At 33.7% G+C, this 22,045-nt stretch overlaps 1 protein-coding gene across 1 annotated transcript; it reads right to left on the bottom strand.

Moving 5' to 3' along the window:
* Positions 1 to 13,070: 13,070 nt before the first annotated feature.
* On the bottom strand, positions 13,071 to 15,443 carry LOC138898623 (uncharacterized). The gene is made up of 3 exons (XM_070184702.1): positions 14,609 to 15,443; positions 13,808 to 14,314; positions 13,071 to 13,333 (listed from the first exon to the last, which is right to left on the bottom strand). Exons 1-3 carry the CDS (start codon positions 15,441 to 15,443, stop codon positions 13,071 to 13,073), a joined length of 1,605 nt encoding a protein of 534 aa, XP_070040803.1.
* Positions 15,444 to 22,045: the final 6,602 nt, after the last annotated feature.

The raw sequence follows: 22,045 nt of genomic DNA, 5'->3' as shown, positions 1-22,045 counted from the left end.
TTCTTTCTTTTGGAGTTCCTTTTTAAGTGAATTTAGCAATGGATTCCTCAAAGATAAACTTCACTAATCAATGATCATCACAAAGTCTTTGCTGAAATGACTTATGCTTCTAAAGACTGAATCTTTCAATTCTTTCTCGTTTTACTTTCTTGCTAGAAGCGCATCCATATTGCGATTAAAAGTCGCCTTTTAATTTGAATTATATGTGTATGTATATACCTTGTGTTTGTTCTCTCCTTGCTAAAATCTATTGTATCTATTTATAAATAATGTTGTCATGCTATATAATTTGATATTGTAGCTATGCCAGCGTTGGATAAGTTAATAAATTCCACGACTGTTTACAATAAACACAATCATGCCATAATCTAGCTAGCTAATGCAACTTGCTTTAAACAAATTAATACGGCTATTCTCTAATAAAGTGGATTTAGCTTAACTTTTTGATTAATTTCGCTAAACTTTACACTATCATAATTATAGATTTACAAAACTATTTCTTATCACACTAAAGTAATTGAACCTTATTCGGCACTATAATAATATATAAAAGTCAAAAGTATTTTTTATCATGTTAACTTAATTGAACTATGTGTCAATTGCTCAGAAATTTATGATATTGGGTTATGACACGTCTGTCGCCATATCAGGGCTTTTCCATTCTGGATTACGTCAAAAATTAAAATTCTACTCAAATTTTTAATAAGAGATGATTAAAAACTTTTTAATACAAGAAAAAAATTCGATTACCGTATAGAAGTCGTTCACTTCTACAGAAAAACAAAAATCCTACCCCTTTCTATATTGTAGTTATTTTTTCTTATCTTTTTGTTTTACTTAAATATTCTTAGTTGCCCTTTGTTTAACATATGGGAAGTCGAAATTCTTGCATGATGGGATATCTTTTACAGTGGTAAAGCGCTAGCGTGGCGAGCAGCGTACCATAAACCAATCAGTATTTGTATTTTTTGAACAATTTACTGATTATCTTAATGTGACAAAAGTAATTTTGTAATTTTCCTGCGATGTAGATTAGGTAAGTTCAATTTAGTTAATGTGACAAAAATAATTTTGTAACTTTAGCACTATTATAGTAGATAAAGTAGATATGTGAAATTAATCCTCTCTGCCTTATTGAGTAAGGGTCGGTGTTTGTAAAAATATCGAGCCGATGTGTGTATTCTCATTTAGCAGATATTGCGATATAATTAATCGACAATATTTTTAAGAAGCATATAATTAAGCATCAAGCTTTTCTTGAATGAATTGTGCACCTATATTATCACTAATAAATTGATTGATTTGTTTAGACATTTTACCCTATGTGGTTGATTCTTGTCATTCGCGAACTATTAAAAAGGAGACGAAAAAAAACGTAAAAACCGGCTCTTTGGGGATATATATAATTAAGTTTGATCTGGAACTTGAATATTCAATGGCTATGGAGTATGGCTGTCCAACGGGACGGGACGTCCCGTCCCGGTCTCGTCCCGCGTCCTATACTGTCCCGTCCTACTTAATTTTAAATGGGATGGTCCCATGTTAAACGGGACACGGGATGGGACGGGATGGTCATTTCGTCCCGTTTATCCCGTCCCATTTCGTCTCGTCCCGTCCCGTCTGTCTCGTCCCGTCCCGCCTGTTCCGTCTCGTCCCGTGTCCCTTTTTGTCTGTCCCGTCCCGTCTCGTCCCGTCCCGTCCCGCGTCCCTTTTTTTTTATATAATTATAGTCGTTGGGCAACGGCGATAATTGCAAAAATAGCCGTTCCCAACGGCCAAAAACAGCCATATTTGGCCCCCACTCCTACCAAAACACCTCCCATACCCCCAAACTTTTAATATAATCCCTAAATTTATTAAATTATACTTTGGCCCTATTTTCTACTATAAATACCCCAATCCTTCTTCATTTCTTCCCACAAAGATAAATTATTCTCTCTCAAATCCCTTTCATTCTATCTATATTATTCTCTCAATTTTCTCGCAATCAAGTGATAAGTTTTAAGTATTTGGATAAATATTTGGAGTAACTTTCAAGTTTCAAATTAATTTATCAAGTATTTGGAGCAATAGTTTGGGCAATTTCTTCAAGTTTCAATATTTAATCACGGTGCACTCGTTTCATCTCCTAATTTTAATATATATTTTTTGCGCATTATTTTAGTGCTTAATTTTTGTGTTTACTTTACGTGTTCTATTTTCGTATTTCATTTGTGTTTTTAATTTTTGTGTTAACTTTTTAAATTTAATTTCGTATTTAAATTATGGCACCTAAAAATGTATTTGGCATATTTAAAAAAATTAGTAAAAAAAGTAGTAAAGGTGAAAGTAGTAGTAATCCTAATCCTAGTCCTAATCCTAGCCCTTCTCCTATAATTAGAAAACATATAGATGAAATGACTCATGTTGATGAAACTTCATTTTCCCAACCCCCGCATGTTATAATATTAATTTCGGAGAACAACTAGATCATGAAACTTTACAAAGACAATTTGGCAAGGATATTTTTATTGAGGACGAAGAAAATGAGGATGAAGAAAATGAGGAAGAAGAATTAGATGAAACACCCACTAGTCCCGCAACACAAGCTCCAACTCAGAGTCAATCTCGATCTGGAGCTTTACCCCCTGTACCTCCTGTAAGGGGTAAGCCTAAGGGTGAACGTCCCAAAACATCACTTGTATGGAAATTTTTTAAACATGATAAAGTCAATCAACGTGCTACATGTGAAATATGTAAGCAACGATTTGTGCACACCAAAAGTGGTGGGACGGGGGGGTTTATCTAGGCATTTAGGTAGGGACCACAAAGCTTTATGGATACAAGCTAAAATAGAAGCCGGGCAAATACCGTATCCTAGCACTTGTACTAGCACTCCTAGTATATCTGGCGGGGGTTCTAATTTTTTACAACAACAGCTTGACCCTGCTTCTGGTATGACTTTACGCCCATATAACAAAGATAGAGATCGTGAGAACTTAGCAAAAATGGTAGTTGTATGTGGCTTACCTTTTACTTTTCCTTCTCACCCTGCTTTTGTTCATTATATACAAGAAACTTATAATCCTTCTTTTCAAGGTTTTCCTAAGACTACAGTTAGAAATGATGTTTTTAAATTTCAAACCGAATATCTTCAGTATATTCGTTGTGTATTTTTTCACTTAGATTGTAAAGTGTCTATCACATCTGATATAGGTCGTAGTCCTAATGGTTGTGATTATTTAACTGTTATATGTCATTGGGTTGATCATCACTTGAACATGCAAAAACGTATTATTGGTTATAAATTTGTTGATTCAAAACACACTGGAGCATATATTGCAACTACTGTTCTACAAATACTTGATTTTTATGGACTCATTGATAAAGTTTTAACTATCACCTTAGATAATGCTTCTGCTAACACAACTGCAGCAACTAGCTTAAGAACTAGATTTTGTCCAATTAATCCGGTAATTTTTCATGTTAGATGTGCATACCATATTTTTAACTTGGTTGTAAAAGATGGTAATAATTTATTTTCTGATGCTTGTAGTAAAGTACAACATGCTTGCGACTATATTTTTCGGGCTAATAAAGCGAGTAGAATTCGTGAATTTGCTCAACAATGTGCTAGTGCTAACCTTCCATATAGAAAAGTTCCAAAAGATGTTTGTACAAGGTGGAATTCTACTTATGAAATGCTTAAAGTTGCTTATGATTATCGGGTGCCTATACAAAAGGTATTTAATATACATAATGGTATCCCCGCTGATCAAATTGTTAATTCTGATTGGGATCAGATCAAAGAGCTTACTAAATTTTTAGAAAAATTTTATTATGCTACAAAATAATTTTCTGGTATATATTATCCTACTATTACACAAATATTATGGTATATTTGTGGAATTTCTGTTGTATTTGGTAAGTATAAAACTAATCCAACTTATGCACCGGCCATTAATGAAATGATTACAAAATTTAAAAAGTATTTTTTTCCTATTCCCCAAGTTTATTTAATTTCTACTATACTTAACCCATCTTTAAAATTAAGAGGTGCAAAGGGATTTGTTCGTAAAATTTATGAGAATTTAGCAATTCAAGAAAATGAACAACCATCTCTCGAAGAATGCCAAGCAAACATATATTCTTATGTTAGATCAATGTTTGATAAATATAAATCTATGGAAACAACAGGTGGTGAAACTGCTCATTCTACTTCTAAGTCTAGAGTAGAAGTTCTATGGGAAGATATAGATAATATAACATGTTTTGATTCCTCTATTGATGATGAACTTGATTCTTATCTTAATCAAGGATTGAAAAGTATTAAAGACGAAGAAGGCAACGAACAACTTTTGGCATGGTTGAGGGAGCGTGGCAAGACTTTTCCAACACTTTCCATAATGACCCGAGATATTCTTGCTATTCAAGCATCATCAGTAGCATCGGAGAGTACTTTTAGCGCGGCAAGATTTCAAATCGGAGATCATAGACATTCATTAGCGGAGGACAGCTTAGAGATTTCCGTATTATTTAGAGATTGGATTAATTCAGAAGAAAAAATCTTGGTTTTGAAAAATTAACCACTAGGGAAGAAGAAGAATACAATGAGATACTTAGCACTGGGAGCGATGACGGCATGGAACTCATGAAACATCAATCAATATTGCCAATTCCAAAACAATGTCCGAGAGAAATTATAAATAAATTACAACGAAATTATATAGGAGCTTACAAATATTAGTATGATAATTTTTTATTGGCTACTAAGAGGCCTAGTTCAAAGTTCAAACAGAACCCTTCCTAGAAGGTGGCTGCATAGATTAAGTGCTCTTCAAAAGAATTATATTTGTATGTGAGATTTGAAAGTTCTATTAATAAAATAAAAGGCTCTAAGCGTTGAATTTGTTTTACGAATTCTCTTACACTCTTACTTAGTTACTTAATGGATTGAAATTATATTAAATAAATTATAACTCTATTATATATTTATAATTGCTAGAATATTTTATTACAATATTTTGTTTTAATATTTTATAATTCTTTACTTAGTTTTCTAATTTTTATTTAATTTTTAAATTTATTGAATAAGTCAAAAAACTAGATGTTGCAAACTTTAAAAACTTAGTCATTGCCAAAAGAATATCCGTTGTCAAACTCAATGCTTAAATAATTTTTTTTAAAATGGCACTTAAGGCCCGCGAACCCGTCCCGTCCTATCTCGTTTGTTAGCAGGACGGGATGGGCCTACCGTCCGTTCCGTCCCGTCCCGTCCCGTTTGTTAGCGGGACGGGATGGGCCTACCGTTTTGTCCCGTTTGTCCCGTCTAATTTCGTCCCGTCCTATCACCGTCCTGGCTAAATATCGTCCCGTCCCGTCTCGTCCCATTAATTTTGTCCCGTCCCGTCTCGTCCCGTCCCGTTGGACAGCCATACTATGGAGAGATGATTCAAGGGGCTGATTAGACAACATTAATATGGTGGAAGACAAAGCTTTTGGTATTTCGCACGTTCTGTTTAAGTGCGTCTTATTTCTTTTTTACGTTTTATTTTTTGGTACCTTCAACTAGTACCAGAGAAATTAATCTTTTACAATATTTGGATTAAAAAGAATTTTAGTAGAACCATATATTGAATCTATAGTCAACCCAACTTATTAAGACTGAGACATAATAAATGTTGTTTTTCGTTCATCACGTTAAATAGGCGTTGGGACATAAAAATTGTAATTTCTGGAAAAAAAAAATAGTATTTAGAGTAAAGTTGAAAAATAGTATTTGGAATTTGAAATTATATGTGGACATACATCTCACTTGAAAAAATGTTGCAATTTTATGAGTGGAGAAACAAAAAAATTTGAAAATCTTGAAAAGGTGGTCAAAACAACTTTTTGGTTTTTGAAAAACTTATTTCCGAATTTATTTTAAAAACTTGTAAAATTTCATGGACAAACACGTTTTTTTTTAAAAAAAAATTACAAAAAAAAAAGAGAAAAAAACATTTATGAACAAACGGGTCGTAAAAGTCACAACTATAACGTGTCATGCATATTTTTACATACTTTCCACAATATATTTTGTCATTCATTGCTAGAAGATATAATGACATGTGAAGCTGAAATTTGTTATGAGCCAACGTACAATTGTATCAAAAGTTTTCAAGAAACCGTTTATTGTAAATTTGATAAATATTCTCTAGGTTTGACTTGGTAGAAAAGATAATTTAATTTATGTTTTGTGATGAATATACATAAAAATCCGATTTGGGTTTGCCAAATATGATTGAATTTATTTATTTCTCTCATGAGCGGCTTGTTTGATTTTGGACTTTTGGTGCATTTTGTTATTTGTAACATTATCGCGCATGCACAAGGACTACTAACTACGGTCTAACTTTCTTTTCATATAAAAAGTGTTTTGCACATGATCATGGGTCATGATCAGAAAAAGACAACGAACAAAAAAATAATTTGGCAACAACTTGGTACTTCAGTTCGGAATAGCATTGACATATCTTCTTCAAATGATTGTAATGATAAATTATAAGTCAATTTCCTTCTCAGTGCAAAAAACTTTTCAAAGTTTAGTGATATGTTGCTAATGATCTTTTGTCTAATTTGAATGATTATGTCAATAGGGTTTCAATTTTTATTTTTTTTATTGTTTAAATTTTGTAATGCTAGACACATGTAGCCACCTAACTTTGTTTTATGAGAGTCAATGAGAATAAACAAACAACTTTGTTTGCTTCAACATAATAAATGGTGCATGCGTCATTCAACGTAAGCTTGGTGCACCATCTGTAATATGTGTGTTGTAATTAATCATCTGGTATCAAAACAAAATTTATTAGTCCGACTGATATGAATTCATATCAGGTAGGTTTATGGGATCTTAAAGCACTTCCTAATGAAACGTTTTCCACTTTCAAGACTCGGAACTTGAGATATTTGGTTGAGGGTAAATAAACCGCAACCACTTATCTGTTGGTTAAAATGGTCTAAAGATACTTTTAATATTGTGTGATATTATTTGTTTTGAGTTAAATTTATACGGTTTTTTTCAAAAAGTCTCAAATTATTAAGAGTTTTCAACTCTTTATAAGTAGAATTTTTTTATTTTTTATTTTTCGTATGGGACTTTTCACACACAACCCAACAATTTCTCCTTGTAAGGTAACTCATTACCATTCGTGGACTAATTTGGAGATTAACTATGTGTAATGCGTCTTTGAAGCTACGGATAAAGGTAGTAAATTGGACCTTAGAAGGGCAAAGGCACTAAGTTGGGTCCTACACTATCACTTTGTCATCTACATATATATACTCGTCTCGGCAAACCATTGGCTCTGATACCATTTGTTAGGATAAAACGACCCAAAGATACTCTTAACATGGTGTGATATTGTCTTCTTTGTCTAATCCCCCACAGTTTTCCCCAAAAGATCTCACAATATTAAGAGTATTCAACTACTTATAAGTAGATCATTTTTTTTACTTTACGTATAGAACTTTGTTTATACACATTGTATACGGGTGAAACCGAACCCATGAGACGGCCTGGTCTCCGATAAAATAAATCGAGTAAGGGACGTGATGACAAAGAGCCGGAATCGAGGTAAGGGATCATCGAGACTGGTTTTGAGGGTACGACACCCACCCTCGAGAATATCGGGGTCGTGACCCCGGTATCGATCTAACTCTTAAAAGACTTCAGAAAGCATTATCGGGCGACCGAACATGATTAACAGGAGGTCGTCACATCCGTGACCGGCCGGATATCGCATGGTGGAACTCGGCACGTACCGGCGAAAATCCGGTGATTAGTTAAACAGAAGATTTTTTTTACCTTTTATTGAATTGTACCTAGAGCAGGACTCCCCCTACTATATAAAGGGTGTCTGATTATTCATTGAGCACATTGTAACACGCATACCAAAGCAATATACTATTACTTTTTCTGTTATTCAAAGCTCTTACATTTATTGATCAGTGTTTTATTACTATAAGCACGGGATCGAAGACGGATACCTCATTGAGGCTGCATTTGAGTCTAAAATCATCCCCCCTTATTTTCAAGTGGTTTGATAATCTATAACATCTTTTATCTATTTATTCTAGCAATCTTTGTCGTTTGTGTCAAATAAATCTACGTATCCTTAAAATCACTTACAAATTTAATTGTTATCCGTTTTTGAGAATAAACACATATTCTAACACCATATACATTAATGGTCATTTGTAATGTGCCAAAGCACATAATTGAAAATGGAGAGTCAAATGACATTCTGTTGGTATCTCTATCAATCTTTTACTTTACGTTAACAAGATATGTATATACCCAAAAAAGGGAAAGCTACTAACCGTTAGATCTTTTATAGCAAATTAGGGTGTCGAGCAAAACCCGCCAACTTACATATGGTTATCCTGATTAGTCTTTAAGTAAGCCTTGAGTAAAATGCAAGCTTTTCTTCAAAATAATATTACTGATGTTAGTAAAAACTCCATATATGTTGTTGACGCACGCTACATATTAAGTAATTGCGTAGTAACGAGCGCAAATTAACACTAAATTACTAATTCTCGATCCATCAAATAAAGGTAGTATTAACAAACAATGAGTTTAACGAGCAAAATAAGTCAGTCTCAAACGTTCAAAGGACGAGGAAAATGACTAAATGAATACCTCAAAACATCACTAATGCATGTTCTCCATCATATATAGTTATTATCAATTAAATAAGTTTAACCGGTAAAATAACTCGCCTTAAATGTTCAAGAGACAGCAAAATGACTAAATGAGCCACCTCAAAACATCACCAATTCTCCTTCAAATAGTGCTATTAGTTATTGCCAAAATTGAATTTACCATAACTGAGTTTAACGAGCAAAATAAGTCGTCTCAAATGATCAAGAGACTGAGCAAAATGACTAATGAGCCACCTCGAAAGGTCACCAATTCTCCTTCAAATAAAGTTATTACCAAAATTGAGTGAATTTATGAAGCAAAATAAGTCGCGTCAAATGTTCAAGAGACGAGCTAAATGACAAAATGAGTCACCTCAAAACGTTCTATCCTCCCACCTCATTCCATAAACCAAATGAGCTCTTAGAATGTATAGCATCTATATTCTATATATTATTAAAAGGAGAGAAAAAAGTTCTCTCATTAAGTCAAGTGGCAGCCAAGAAAAAAGTCACATAACATAAGTAATTAATAATTACTAGTTATCTATATATTATTAAAAGGAGATGAAAAAGCTCTCTCTTTAAGCCAAGTGACAGCCTAGAAAAAGTCACATGGCATAAGTAGTTAATAATTAGTTATCGGTTTTTATTTTTGAATTTAAATATCTATAAAATAATAAAATAAAATATTTTTTAATAAAAAATAAAATTTAAAAAAAAAACATTGAATTCAAATTGAATTCATTTGTTATTGTTTTTGAATTTAAATATCTATAAAATAATAACATAAATATTTTATAATAAAAAAAGAAAATTAAAAAAAATGTCCATTCAAATTGTTTAGTTTTTATTTTTATTTTTAAAAATAAAAAGTTTATTTATTCAGAAAATATTATTGATAATAATAGAATAAAATAAAAAATAAAAAAATATATGTCTTCTATTATATTTTAAAATGAAAGTAGCATAAAAAATTTAAATAAGGTAATATGCTAATAAAAATTTCTATTAATAATGCAATAATGCTAAATATTAGATAATAATATAATAAAGAAAAATACAGAACAAAAAATTTATTCGATGCCTATAAAAGTCTCACTAATTTAATAGAGATTTTATTTATTAAAATTTAAATAAAAAGAAAGTAGTAGACAAAATTATTAAAGAAAGTAGTAGACAAAATTATTAAATTATTAAATAAAGTAATATGCCAATAAAAGTTTCTATTAACAATACAGTAATACTAAATATTGGATAATATAATAAAAAAATATAAAATAAAATAGTTATTCAATAACTATACAACTCTCTTTAGTTTAATAGAGATTTTATTCATTAAAATTAATATCAATATATTATTAAAAGGAGAGAAAAAATCCCTCTTCTTAAGCCAAGTGACAGCCTAGAAAAAAGTCACATGGCATAAGTAGTTAATAATTAGTTATTTGTTTTTATTTTTAAATTTAAATATAAATAAAATAATAAAATAAAATATTTTATAATAAAAAACGAAAATAAAAAAAAAACTTTGCATTTAAATTGGAGAGTAGTTTAAAGTTGGAGTTTTTAAATTATTTTTAAAATAAAAAACTAAAATTACAAATAAAAAAAATATATATGTTCTATTATATTACAAAAAGAAAGTACTAGACAATAATATTAAACAAAGTCATATGCTAATAAAATTTTTTATTAACAATGTAAGAATACTAAATCTATATCTATATCTATATATACTGTCACGACCCAAACCGATGGGCCATGACGAGTGCCCGAGTCCTACCTGTCGAACACCCCTGAGCATGTGTCTAAGATATAAACATGAATTAAGGGTAGGTCATGAATAACACATGTCAATAAACTGCTGAATTACGTGAATAACATACGTGAGGAAAACATGTCCAAAAGACATATATACATATACATGCGGAATACGGTAGGGCGAGCCGACAAGGCTGCTATAGACAATTATATATCCAAAACTGGAAGCCGACAAAGCCACATACTATCCAATTATACATGATTGTCTACAGACCTCTAATAAAGTGTAGAACTGTATAAAGGACGGGACTGGGGCCCGTCGTACCCATATCTACATACCAAAAATAGCGTACCAAAACTAGTAACAGCTCCGGATCAAGTGGAGCACACCAACTCTCGTTGAATAGGCACCCCTAGTGCTTCTATGAATAGAGATATTTATGAAAGTTGTGCGTTTGTTCGTTTCGTTTGTATCATATGAATCATGCCAAAAGGAAAGAAGGGATAGCCTTAACATACCTGATCCGATTTTCTTAACAATCCCTCTAACCCAAGTCTTTTGCGAAAAACACGTAACGGCGGATCGAACTAGGAAAACATCCATATGATATTCTTGAGAAAGATTGTATTGTGCTCTCTTAGAATTGCATCTCACGCTGCTGTAGTGTTATAAGAGTTCATATGAATTTTTGGTGAAATTACATCTGTTATTTTGTAGAGACAGGCAACTCCCTTAGTGAATTAGAGAGGTCTCATATCTTAGTGGTTGTGGGATCCACTTGATAAGGGTGCCCTTGCCAACCTCCCCTAAATGTGTCACCTAGTTACATAAATTAAGAGTCACTATTTGGCTTTGATTAAAACCCCATTTGCTGCCACGTTGGGAGGCTCATTAAGCTTATCCAAAGATTCTAATTACTTAGTTAATCTTCCACTAAAAATTAATAATTACCCAATTATTCATATAATTAAGAATTATCTCAAATTACTTAAAATATTAATAACTTTTAACACACTTTATATACCTTACTATCATGGTCTTGTGGTACCTTGTATGACACTAATCCATAACTACCGGGTATTATAGCTTGGACCGTATTTTATCCCAAATTGACAAACTTCAACGAATACTCATTCTTTGATTTGTTTACCCTCTAATCTTTACGGCACTCACTTATCACTTGTTACAAATAATATAAATACTTATAACCTCAAAAATAATCTCATTCTCGAGCTTACGGCGAAACTTTAACGTACGAAATGCAGGATGTAACATCCTTCCCCCCTTAGAAATATTCGTCCTCGAATGTTTAACTCCCCGGGATCTATATAAATTTTTGGCAGAGCCACCTTTGTAACAGTACTACTACCAACCCTTCCGGTAGAAAACTCAATAATCCAATGCCACATAGGGCCACAATCATCATTAAGGACAATAGCCTCACACGACCAATGACAATAACTAACACAGGAATCCATACACGCACCTTAAGGCTGTGATGTCTCAGTCGGATCCTCCTTTGGAAGAGGAAACAAGTGAAGATACCTAGACTTCATGTTTTCTTCCGCTTCCCAAGTTATTTCTTCCATATTATTGTTTCTCCAAAGTACTTTCACCGAAGCTACGTCTTTAGTTCTCAATCTCCGAACCTGTCTATCTAGTATAGCAATGGGAGTTTCCTTATATGATAGCTACTTTATGACCTAAACATCATCAACTGACATGATTTTGGAAGGATCTCCGATACATTTACAGAGCATAGACACATGAAAGATCGGATGTACAGATTCCAAGTCAGAAGGCAAGTCAAACTCATATGCTGCCTGCCCTACCTTGCATATGATCTTATATGGTTCAATGTACCGAGGGCTAAGCTTTCCTTTATTAACGAACCTCATAATGCCTTCATTGGTGATACCTTTAGGGATACCCAGTCGTTAACCTGAAACTCCAAGTCTCGTCATCGATTATCCTGATAAGACTTCTGATGGCTTTAAGTTGCTAATAGACTTTCTTGTATAAGTTTAATCTTCTCGATTGCCTGTTGTACCAACTCTGGTCCTACTAACTTAGTTTCCCCAACATTGATCCATCCTATAGGCAACCTACACTATTGTTCGTAAAGAGCTTCGTATGGAGCCATATGAATACTAGCATGATAGTTATTATTATACGCGAACTCAATAAGCGGCAGCTGATCATCCCAGCTACCCTTGAAGTCCATCACACAAGCCCGTAACATATCCTCAAGTGTCTGAATAGTACGCTTAGCATGTCCGTCTGTCTGGGGATGAAATAATGTACTAAGACTTACCTGAGTCCCCAATCCTTTTTGTAAGGACCTCCATAAATTAGTTGTAAACTAAGCTCCTCTATCCGAGATAATAGATATAGGGACACTATGAAGTCGTACTATCTCCTTAATGTAAAGCCTTGCATAATCCTTTGCGGAATATGTAGTCCTAACAGGCAGAAAATGGGCTGATTTTGTAAGTCTATCAACAATCACCCATATAGAATTGAACTTACGCTGGGTACGAGGTAAGCCTATGATGAAATCCATATTAATTACTTTCCATTTCCAAGTTAGAATATCTATAGCTTGCAATAATCCACCGGGTTTTTGATGCTCAATCTTAACCTACTGGCAGTTAGGGCACTGAGCAACAAACTCCGCTATATCCTTTTTCATTCCGTCCCACCAATATATTTCTCTGATATCATGATACATCTTTGTTGCTCTTGGATGGACAGAATAACGAGAATAGTGAGTCTTTCCCATAACCCGTCGGCACAGCCCTACAACATTAAGGACACATAATCGTCCCCGATATCTAAGTACTCCATCTCCTGTAATCTTAAATGGTGTCTTATCTTTCTGAGGGATTGTATCCCTGTAACGAGCTAATACAGTATCCTCATACTAGCGTTCCTTCACTTTAGTTACTAAATAGGATGTTGTCGTGTCCTGAATAGTAACTCCGGTATCACTTGAGTCCAGTAATCAAACTCCAAGACTAGCTAGCTGATAAATCTCATGCGCTATCCCCCTCTTCTCTAGATGTAAATATGATAGGCTACCTAAAGATCTACGGCTGAGGGTATCGGCTACTACATTCGCCTTCCCTGGATGGTATAAAATTTCAACGTCATAGTCTTTCAATAGCTCCAACCATCTCCTTTGACGTATATTCAATTCCTTTTTCTTGAAGATATACTGAAGGCTTTTATGATCCGTATAGATATCAACATGAATGTCATACAAGTAGTGCCTCCACATCTTTAGTGCATGAATCACCGTGGCTAACTCTAAATCGTGGGTCGGGTAATTCTTCTCGTGCTTTTTTAGTTGTATAGAAGCATAAGCTACAACCTTACCATGATGCATCAATACACAACCCAATCCAATTCCCCAGGCATCATAAGAGATAGCATAACCATCGGTTCCCTCTGGGAGTGTTAGAACCGATGCTGAAGTTAATTTGTCCTTCAATGCCTGGAAACTCCGTTCGCAAGCATCGGTCCATTGAAACTTAGCTCCTTTATGAGTCAACTTTGTCAATGGTACTGAAAGAGAAGAAAATCCCTCTACAAATCTCCTGTAATAAACTGCCAAATTGAGAAAGCTACAAACCTCCGTCGGTGTCATGGGTCTAGGCCAAGTCTTCACTGCCTCAATATTTTGGGTATCAACCCGGATACCCTCACCTAAAATAATATGTCCAAGGAAAGCTACAGAATTCAACCAGAATTTGCATTTAGAGTGTTTTGCATACAACTTCTCTTTTTGTAGAACTCTGAGTACTGTACGCAAATGATCTGCATGCTCAGCCTTTGAATATGAGTAAACCAATATATCATCGATAAGTACAATTACGAACAGATCTAGAAAGGGTTTGAACACACGGTTTATCAAGTCCATGAATACTGATGGGGCATTGGTCAAACCGAATGACATAACACAAAACTCAAAGTGCCCGTATCTGGTCCGGAATGATGTCTTCGGAATATCTTTCTTCTTAACCATTACCTGATGGTACCCAGACCTTAGGTCTATTTTCGAGAAATACTTGGCACCTTGCAACTGATCAAATAAATCATCAATCCTCGGGAGCGGGTACTTATTCTTGATCGTCACCTTATTCAACTGTCTATAATCAATACACATCCGCAAGGAACCATCTTTCTTCCTCACAAATAACACAGGTGCTCCCCAAGGTGATGTACTAGGTCTAGTAAAGACTTTTTCAAACAAGCCCCTTAGTTGTTCCTTCAACTCTCTCAGCTCTGCAGGTGCCATTCTATAGGGAGGAATAGATATTGGGTGAGTATCTGGTAATAGGTCAATAGAAAACTCAATTTCTCGCTTTGGCGGAAGACCCAAAAGCTCATCGAGGAAAACATCGGGAAACTCATTAACCACAGGGATAGATTGAATGGTTGGTGACTCTACTTTCACATCATGTACCCGAACTAAGTGATAAATATAGCCCTTTCTAATCATCTTTCCTCCTTTGAGATAGGAAATAAACCTACCTCTCAGCGATGTCGTATTACCTTTCCGCTCCAAAACAGGCTCCCCTGGAAATTGGAATCCAACCATCTTTGATCTACAATCAACATTGGCATAATAAGAAGCCAACCAATCCATACCCAGTATAACATCAAATTCTACCATATCTAACTCAATTAGGTCTGCTACTGTAGATCGACTATGAACTACTACTGTACAATCTCTATATACCCGCCTAATTATCACTAGATCCCCAACAGGTGTGGACACCTCAAAATGTTTAACCAACTCAGGTTCTATTCCAAACATACTAGCAACCAACGGAGTAACATATGATAAGGTGGAACCTGGGTCGATCAATGCATATACATCATATGAGGAGACTAATAATATACTTGTAATAACATCAGGTGACGACTCCTGATCATGTCGACCTGCTAATGCATAGATGCGGTTCTGAAGACCGCTCGAGCTAGATGCTCTACCGAATGCCTCTACCATGACCTATTGGTGCTTATGAACCTTGCCCAGGGGGCGTACTGATGATGACGAACCAGGTACAGATCTCGCTAGCTGAACTATACTTGCACCATCTCTCGTCGGACAATCTCTCATAACGTGGCCTGGATAACCATAAGTATAACAAATACCCAACCCTATACGGCACTGCCCGACATGCTGCTTACCACACAGAGCACATCGTGGCAAGGGCGACCTCATCTAACTTGATTCACCCCTATACTGAGAATTTGAGGACCTGGAATTCTGACTAGGCCCTGAATATGTGGAACGATCAAATCTCCTACCGGCAAACTAAGGGGGTGCACTAGCCGATGGCTAGGCTGGATACCTCGGGTATTGTTGTCTCTAACTATCTCAAAACTCACCCGAAGGACCCGAAGATCTCTCTATCTTACTCTGGCCCCTATCATGCTCACGATCAACCCTCTGCTTATGCTTACGCTCCTCTACACCCTGAGCGTATGCCTAAATACGAGAAATATCCATGCCTGGCTGGAGTGAGACCGACATACAGTCATTAAGCAGGTGCAGTTCCAACCCCATCACGAACCGGTGAACCCGATCCTCCATATTAGATACAATAGTGGGGGAATACCTAGCCGATGAATCAAACTGAATACTGTACTCCCGAACACTCATGTTACCCTGCCGAAGGATCAAGAACCTATCAACTCTGGCCCGTCTAAGCACTGGTGGCAGATAATGATGAAGCAAAGCCTCTGTAAACTCATGCCATACCGCTAGAGGCGCATCCTCACCTCTGGACAACCCCCAATACTCGTACCAATTAACTACAACATCCTGAAGACTATAGGAAGCTAGCTCAACTGACTCAGTCGCAGTGGCCTTCATTACCCTCAAAGTCCTCTGCATCCTATCGATAAATACCTGAGGGTCCTCATTTGGATCTGCTCCAGCTAATACCGGAGGGTCCAAATTAATGAAATCACGAACCCTCGCACTGATAGCCCTATCTACATGACCAATACCTACTTCTCGACGTCGAGCCTGTGCGGATATTAATCGAGTCAATAGCTGAATAACATCTCTCATCTCCTGCCACGGTGCATCTGGCTGAGGAGTTGGGTGTACAGAGGTAGACGCTGGAGTCGGTGCCCCTCGGATCTCCTCTGGAGAGGACGGGGTATGTGAATTCTGAGATGGAATTTCACTATGAGACTCTCCCCGAGCCCTGGCAACTCGTGGCGCTCGACTAGTAGTCTCATCAGCCACAGACTTTCCCTTCTGGGAGGCTGTAGCCTACTTAGGCATTGCTAAAAACATATTATATCGTTAGGGAAATGAATCCTTATAAAGAACGATCTAAGATAAGAAAGGAGGATAACATCACATATGTCCTGTAGCCTCCTGTTTATAAATATGGTGCACAATACACACACATAAACAAGACTCTACTAGACACGGTCTATAGACAATCCTAGGACATAACTGCTTTGATACCACTTTTTTCGCGACCCAAACCGATGGGCCATGACGAGTGCCCGAGTGCTACCTGTCGAACAACCCTGAGCATGCGTCTAAGATATAAACATGAATTAAGGGTAGGTCATGAATAACACCTGTCATAAACTGCTGAATTACGTGAATAATATATACATGAGGAAAATATGTCCAAAAGACATATATACATATACATGCAGAATACGGTAGTGTGAGCCGACAAGGCTGCTATAGACAATTATATATCCAAAACTAGAAGCCGACAAAGCCACATACTATCCAATTATACATGATTGTCTACAGACCTCTAATAAAGTGTAGAACTGTATAAAGGACGGGACTGGGGCCCGTCGTACCCATATCTACATACCAAAAATAGCGTACCAAAACTAGTAACAGCTCCGGATCAAGTGGAGCACACCAACTCTCGTTGATCAAAGATCCTAAAAAGGGGGACCGTCAACCTGTCTACCTACACCTGCTGGCATGAAACACAGCGTTCCCAGGCAAAAAGAACATTAGTACGAATAATGTACCGAGTATGTAATGCATGAATCAGTACATAAAAGACATAAAAGAAACATGGAGTAAAGGAATCCACATGTAAGTCTAAATAACTTTGTGAATTCTGAAATATTTATAAGTTCATGCATGTGCGTATAAATGTCGTATCATGCATATGTTTATGTAAACATAACATCATCAAGTCTCTGAGGGCATCCTGTCATATCATCTCGGCCTCTGTGGGCGAAATCATCAACATATACCAACTGATCAGGTGGTGGTGTGTATATAACGTCGTAACCTTTTTTCATATTCCATATACATATAATATACACGTATATAATGCCATCTGGTCATGAGTCAATGTACATGTATAAATGAATGACATGCATAAGAAGTGAGTTAATAAGATTTCTCGGAATGCCATAAAATCAATATTTCTTCGGATAAATTTTATCAATTACATATTTTTCTGAGACCCATGAATAGAAGATATAATAATAAGACACATGGGTATTCAAGAACATAGGCACCCCTAGTGCTTCTGTGAATAGAGGTTTTTATGAAAGCTGTGTGTTTGCTCGTTTCGTTTGTATCGTATGAATCATGCCAAAAGGAAAGAAGGGATACCCTTAATATACGTGAGTCGATTCTCTTAACAATCCCTCTAACCCACGTCTTTTGCGAAAAATACGTAATGGCGGATCGAAGTAGGAAAAAATCCATATGATATTCTTGAGAAAGATTGTATCGTGCTCTCTTAGAATTGCATCTCACGCTGCTGTAGCGTTATAAGAGTTCATATGAAATTTTGGTGAAATTACATCCGTTACTTTGTAGAGACAAGCATCTCCCTTAGTGAATTAGAGAGGTATCATATCTTAGTGGTTTGTGGACCCCACTTGATAAGGGTGCCCTTGCCAAGCTCCCCTAAATATGCCACCTAGTTACATGAATTAAGAGTCATTATTTGGATTTGATTAAGACCCCATTTGCTGCCACGTTGGAAGGCTCATTAAGCTTATCCAAAGATTCTAATTACTTAGTTAATCTTGCACTAAAAATTAATAATTACCCAATTATTCACATAATTAAGAATTATCTCAAATTACTTCAAATACTAATAAATTTTAACACACTTTATATACCTTACTATCATGGTCCTGTGGTACCTTGTATGACACTAGTCCATAACTACCGGGTATTATAGCTTGGACCGTATTTTATCTCAAATTGACAAACTTCAACGAATACTCATTCTTTGATTTGTTTACTCTCTAATTTTCACGCCACTCACTTATCACTTGTTACAAATAACATAAATACTTATAACCTCAAAAATAATCTCATTCCCGAGTTTACGTCGATTAACTTACGGCGAAACCTTAACGTATAAAATGCGAGTTGTAACATATACTAATTAAATTTCTCATGCAGAAAAATTTAGTTAATAAATATAACTCATAATTTCATAATAGAAAATATAAAAATATAAAGATACTATTAGGATATTATAACACAAATTATTATTTATTAAAATATTGATAGGTTTTTATAAAATAATAAAAGGCTTATCTCTTTATACTTTTGATGAATTCAAAATTATAATTTAGTAAAATTATATTATATTATTTAAATTTTCTATAAAATACAAAAATTGGGAAAACTAACCAAATATTACAGTAGTAAAGAATGTAGGAAAAGAGAGAGATAAAGATAATATTTTGATATTTATATTTTGAATTAATTAACATAAGTTTAGACAATTAAATAATTTTGAACAATATAACATAAGTTTGAAAAAATATTTTCAGAGTAAGAAAAAAATAAAAATAAAATATATATATATATATATATATATATATATATATATATATTAAGCATTTATTTATATGAAGGAACAATAAAATTTAATTAATGAGAGAAATTTTATGCACAATAATACAACAATCATCTAAATGTAGAAAAATATTATTAAATTAGTATAATACATGAATTTGAAATAAGGACATCATCAAAGCTTACACAAATGATCAATTTTGTCATATTAGTTAGATAATTATGTATTATAGTTTAAAAGTAATTAATGTGATTGTATCTTAACGAACACTTCTTTGTGGACAATGTTTTTGTGTGTGTATGTTTCCTCCTAATGCTTTGGTTGCTCTATCTTAACCAGAACTTTTGTTGTCGATCTTGATATCCCTCTTGAAAGTGTAACATACAGTAGTTCGTGCAAGAAAATATATTGCGGTAAATATAGTCCAATATTTAGGATGTTTGTCTTTGTGCTTTATTTATTATATATGCAAAACATAAACATACTACAAATTATTTTCACACAAATTTAAAAGGATATTCCTTAGTTTCGGAAGACGAAAGTTGAATTCAGGGATAAGAATATACTTAGAAGCACATTGACCAGTATCATAATTTTTGCATGTATAACGTTATTGTCAAAACTTCTAATCATCAGTATGCTATTACATAAGTTATTCGGCATATCTAAATTTTTCAGTAGCATGATGGGCATATTTTTCTTCAAAATCAATCTATATACAATGGAAGATCAATTTTAACTTAGTCTATTATATATACGGTGACACTAACATACGTAAGAAATAATAAACTTGACAATAAACATGTATGACAGAATGCTATTTGGTATTAAAGTATTTAAGTATTCTTCTTAGTAGTAATTATTGGTATCATTTTCTACTGAGTCAAAAACTTAAAGTATTTTATTTTTACTATAAAATTTTACAATCCACATTTTATTTAGTTGATCAACATATTCATTTCTACTAGCTAAGATATCTTTTTAATTCTATCATGTGATTTGTACAATTGTGTTTTAATTTAATGATAGAAATATTTCTCTTATTAAATGCACTATGATTACCATTGGGGTTGATAACCAAGTGTTCAGGAAGAACCAAATCATCTTTTATTGATGCTCTTCTTCATTTTCGATACGAAGCAAGAAGACACTGAATACTGGATCTACTCTTACTTTATATTTCTTGTCAATTGAATCTTTTTCATTTGAGGCCAAAGGTTTAACTTTGGCAATCTAGCTTTTACAATCTATGCTTTTGTCGATTTTGAAACTACTAGTAGTACTTGACATAAATCATCTCCCAAACCATAAATTTTTCACCAAACGGTTCATTAATATTCAATATATTTGTAGAACTCTGGACAATTATTTTGATCGTTTGACACTTAGCCATAAGTGTTTCATCCCATATTATCAATTTTGCTTTCCTTATAAATTTAGCACCATTGCTCTGCTTTGATATATTTGTGATGGTTAATTAAGTTGTTTGATTAGGTATATCAAATCTAAAGTGGGTGGCCTCACAATAAAATTGTTGTTGGTATACGACTTGCTATTATTGTTAACAGTGTCATGCCTCTTGATATGATATTTGCAAGTAATGCATGACATAGAAATATTATTTTGATTCCGCCAGAGGCATCTATAAAGAATAATCCCGTTATACCAGAGTCGACTCTTTATAATATAGTCTTGAAAGCTTGTTCTTGTTTAGGATTTAGAGTTGATTGTGCTTCCTCAGACACTTGTATAGTATTTTGATTCTTAATAATATACTAACCTTTTTACTTTGTATTCTAATGCTCTTTTTATGGAATAAATTTATGTAACCTAAGATTTGTTTTAACTTGAATAAGAATTTTACTCATATGATGAATTTTAAAAATAATCGAGTTGGATTTTCTTGCTAAATAATTATTTAAAAGATTTAATTATTTAATTTTAACATAAAAAATAATTTATTCTATGTTGATTCATATATTAATATTAGTTCATCTCTTGTTTTGAATATTTAATTTTAATTATAATTTTATCCACCATAAATTGTATTTTCAAAGAGTAAAAAATTGATATGATATTTCACTTTTAAATATTTATGTTTGTAGAATCATTAGTGGTATTGACTCATACCAACCATTATTTTTTCTCTTTCTCACACATTTATATTCGTAGATATTTTCTTAATTGTTGTTTAATAATTGGGTATTTTTTAATATTACAAAAAAAATTGATAAAATATATTATTTTAGTTAAAAAATAGTTCAAATATAATATAAAAATATATTATCGTGGGGGTATGTTTTTCCTCAATTTCAACTCTTTATGCAATTCATTTAATATTACTTTTATTTTTTTGGTATCAGACATTATGGAGTGGCAATGTATTGTCAATACGGAGGATTTATGAAATTGATTTTAATATACCTTCCTACATATTTTTAATAAGAATTTAATAGAAATTTTTTTATTAATTTTAAAATCTTAAATATTAAAAATTAGAATAGAAGGTATTGTAGTCCAAAAAATAGGTTATTGCGGTGATGTTCTTTCCTTATGAGTTCTTCTGTTTAATATTTTAGGACTTTTTTGGTCTATTAATATTGTATTTGTGCTTTTATAATAATATATGCCCTCCTTTTTCTAAATGAATTTGGACAATATAATAGATTCTCAAACTAAATTAGTAATAGAAATTTTTAGGAAATATATCCTAAAAGTAATAGGATTACATGATTTAAAATATGTATTTACTCCGAAAGTAATTATATTAAAAGGA

The sequence above is a fragment of the Nicotiana tomentosiformis genome, chromosome 9 (assembly GCF_000390325.3).
Source record: "Nicotiana tomentosiformis chromosome 9, ASM39032v3, whole genome shotgun sequence".
Lineage (NCBI taxonomy): Eukaryota > Viridiplantae > Streptophyta > Magnoliopsida > Solanales > Solanaceae > Nicotiana > Nicotiana tomentosiformis.
Note: the sequence above shows the minus strand (reverse complement) of the source record. Positions and strands in the feature narration are given on the sequence as shown.

Excerpts from the sequence above, each read along its gene's own strand:
- LOC138898623 (XM_070184702.1), bottom strand. The coding sequence starts at position 15,443 with ATGGTAGAGGCATTCGGTAGAGCATCTAGCTCGAGCGGTCTTCAGAAC. Across the intron at positions 14,315-14,608 it reads ATTTGTGAGGAAGAAAGATG|ATCTGTTCGTAATTGTACTT; the intron begins GTTCCTTGCGGA and ends AACCCTTTCTAG. Across the intron at positions 13,334-13,807 it reads TTGTGTATTGATGCATCATG|CTCGTTACAGGGATACAATC; the intron begins GTAAGGTTGTAG and ends ATACTGTATTAG.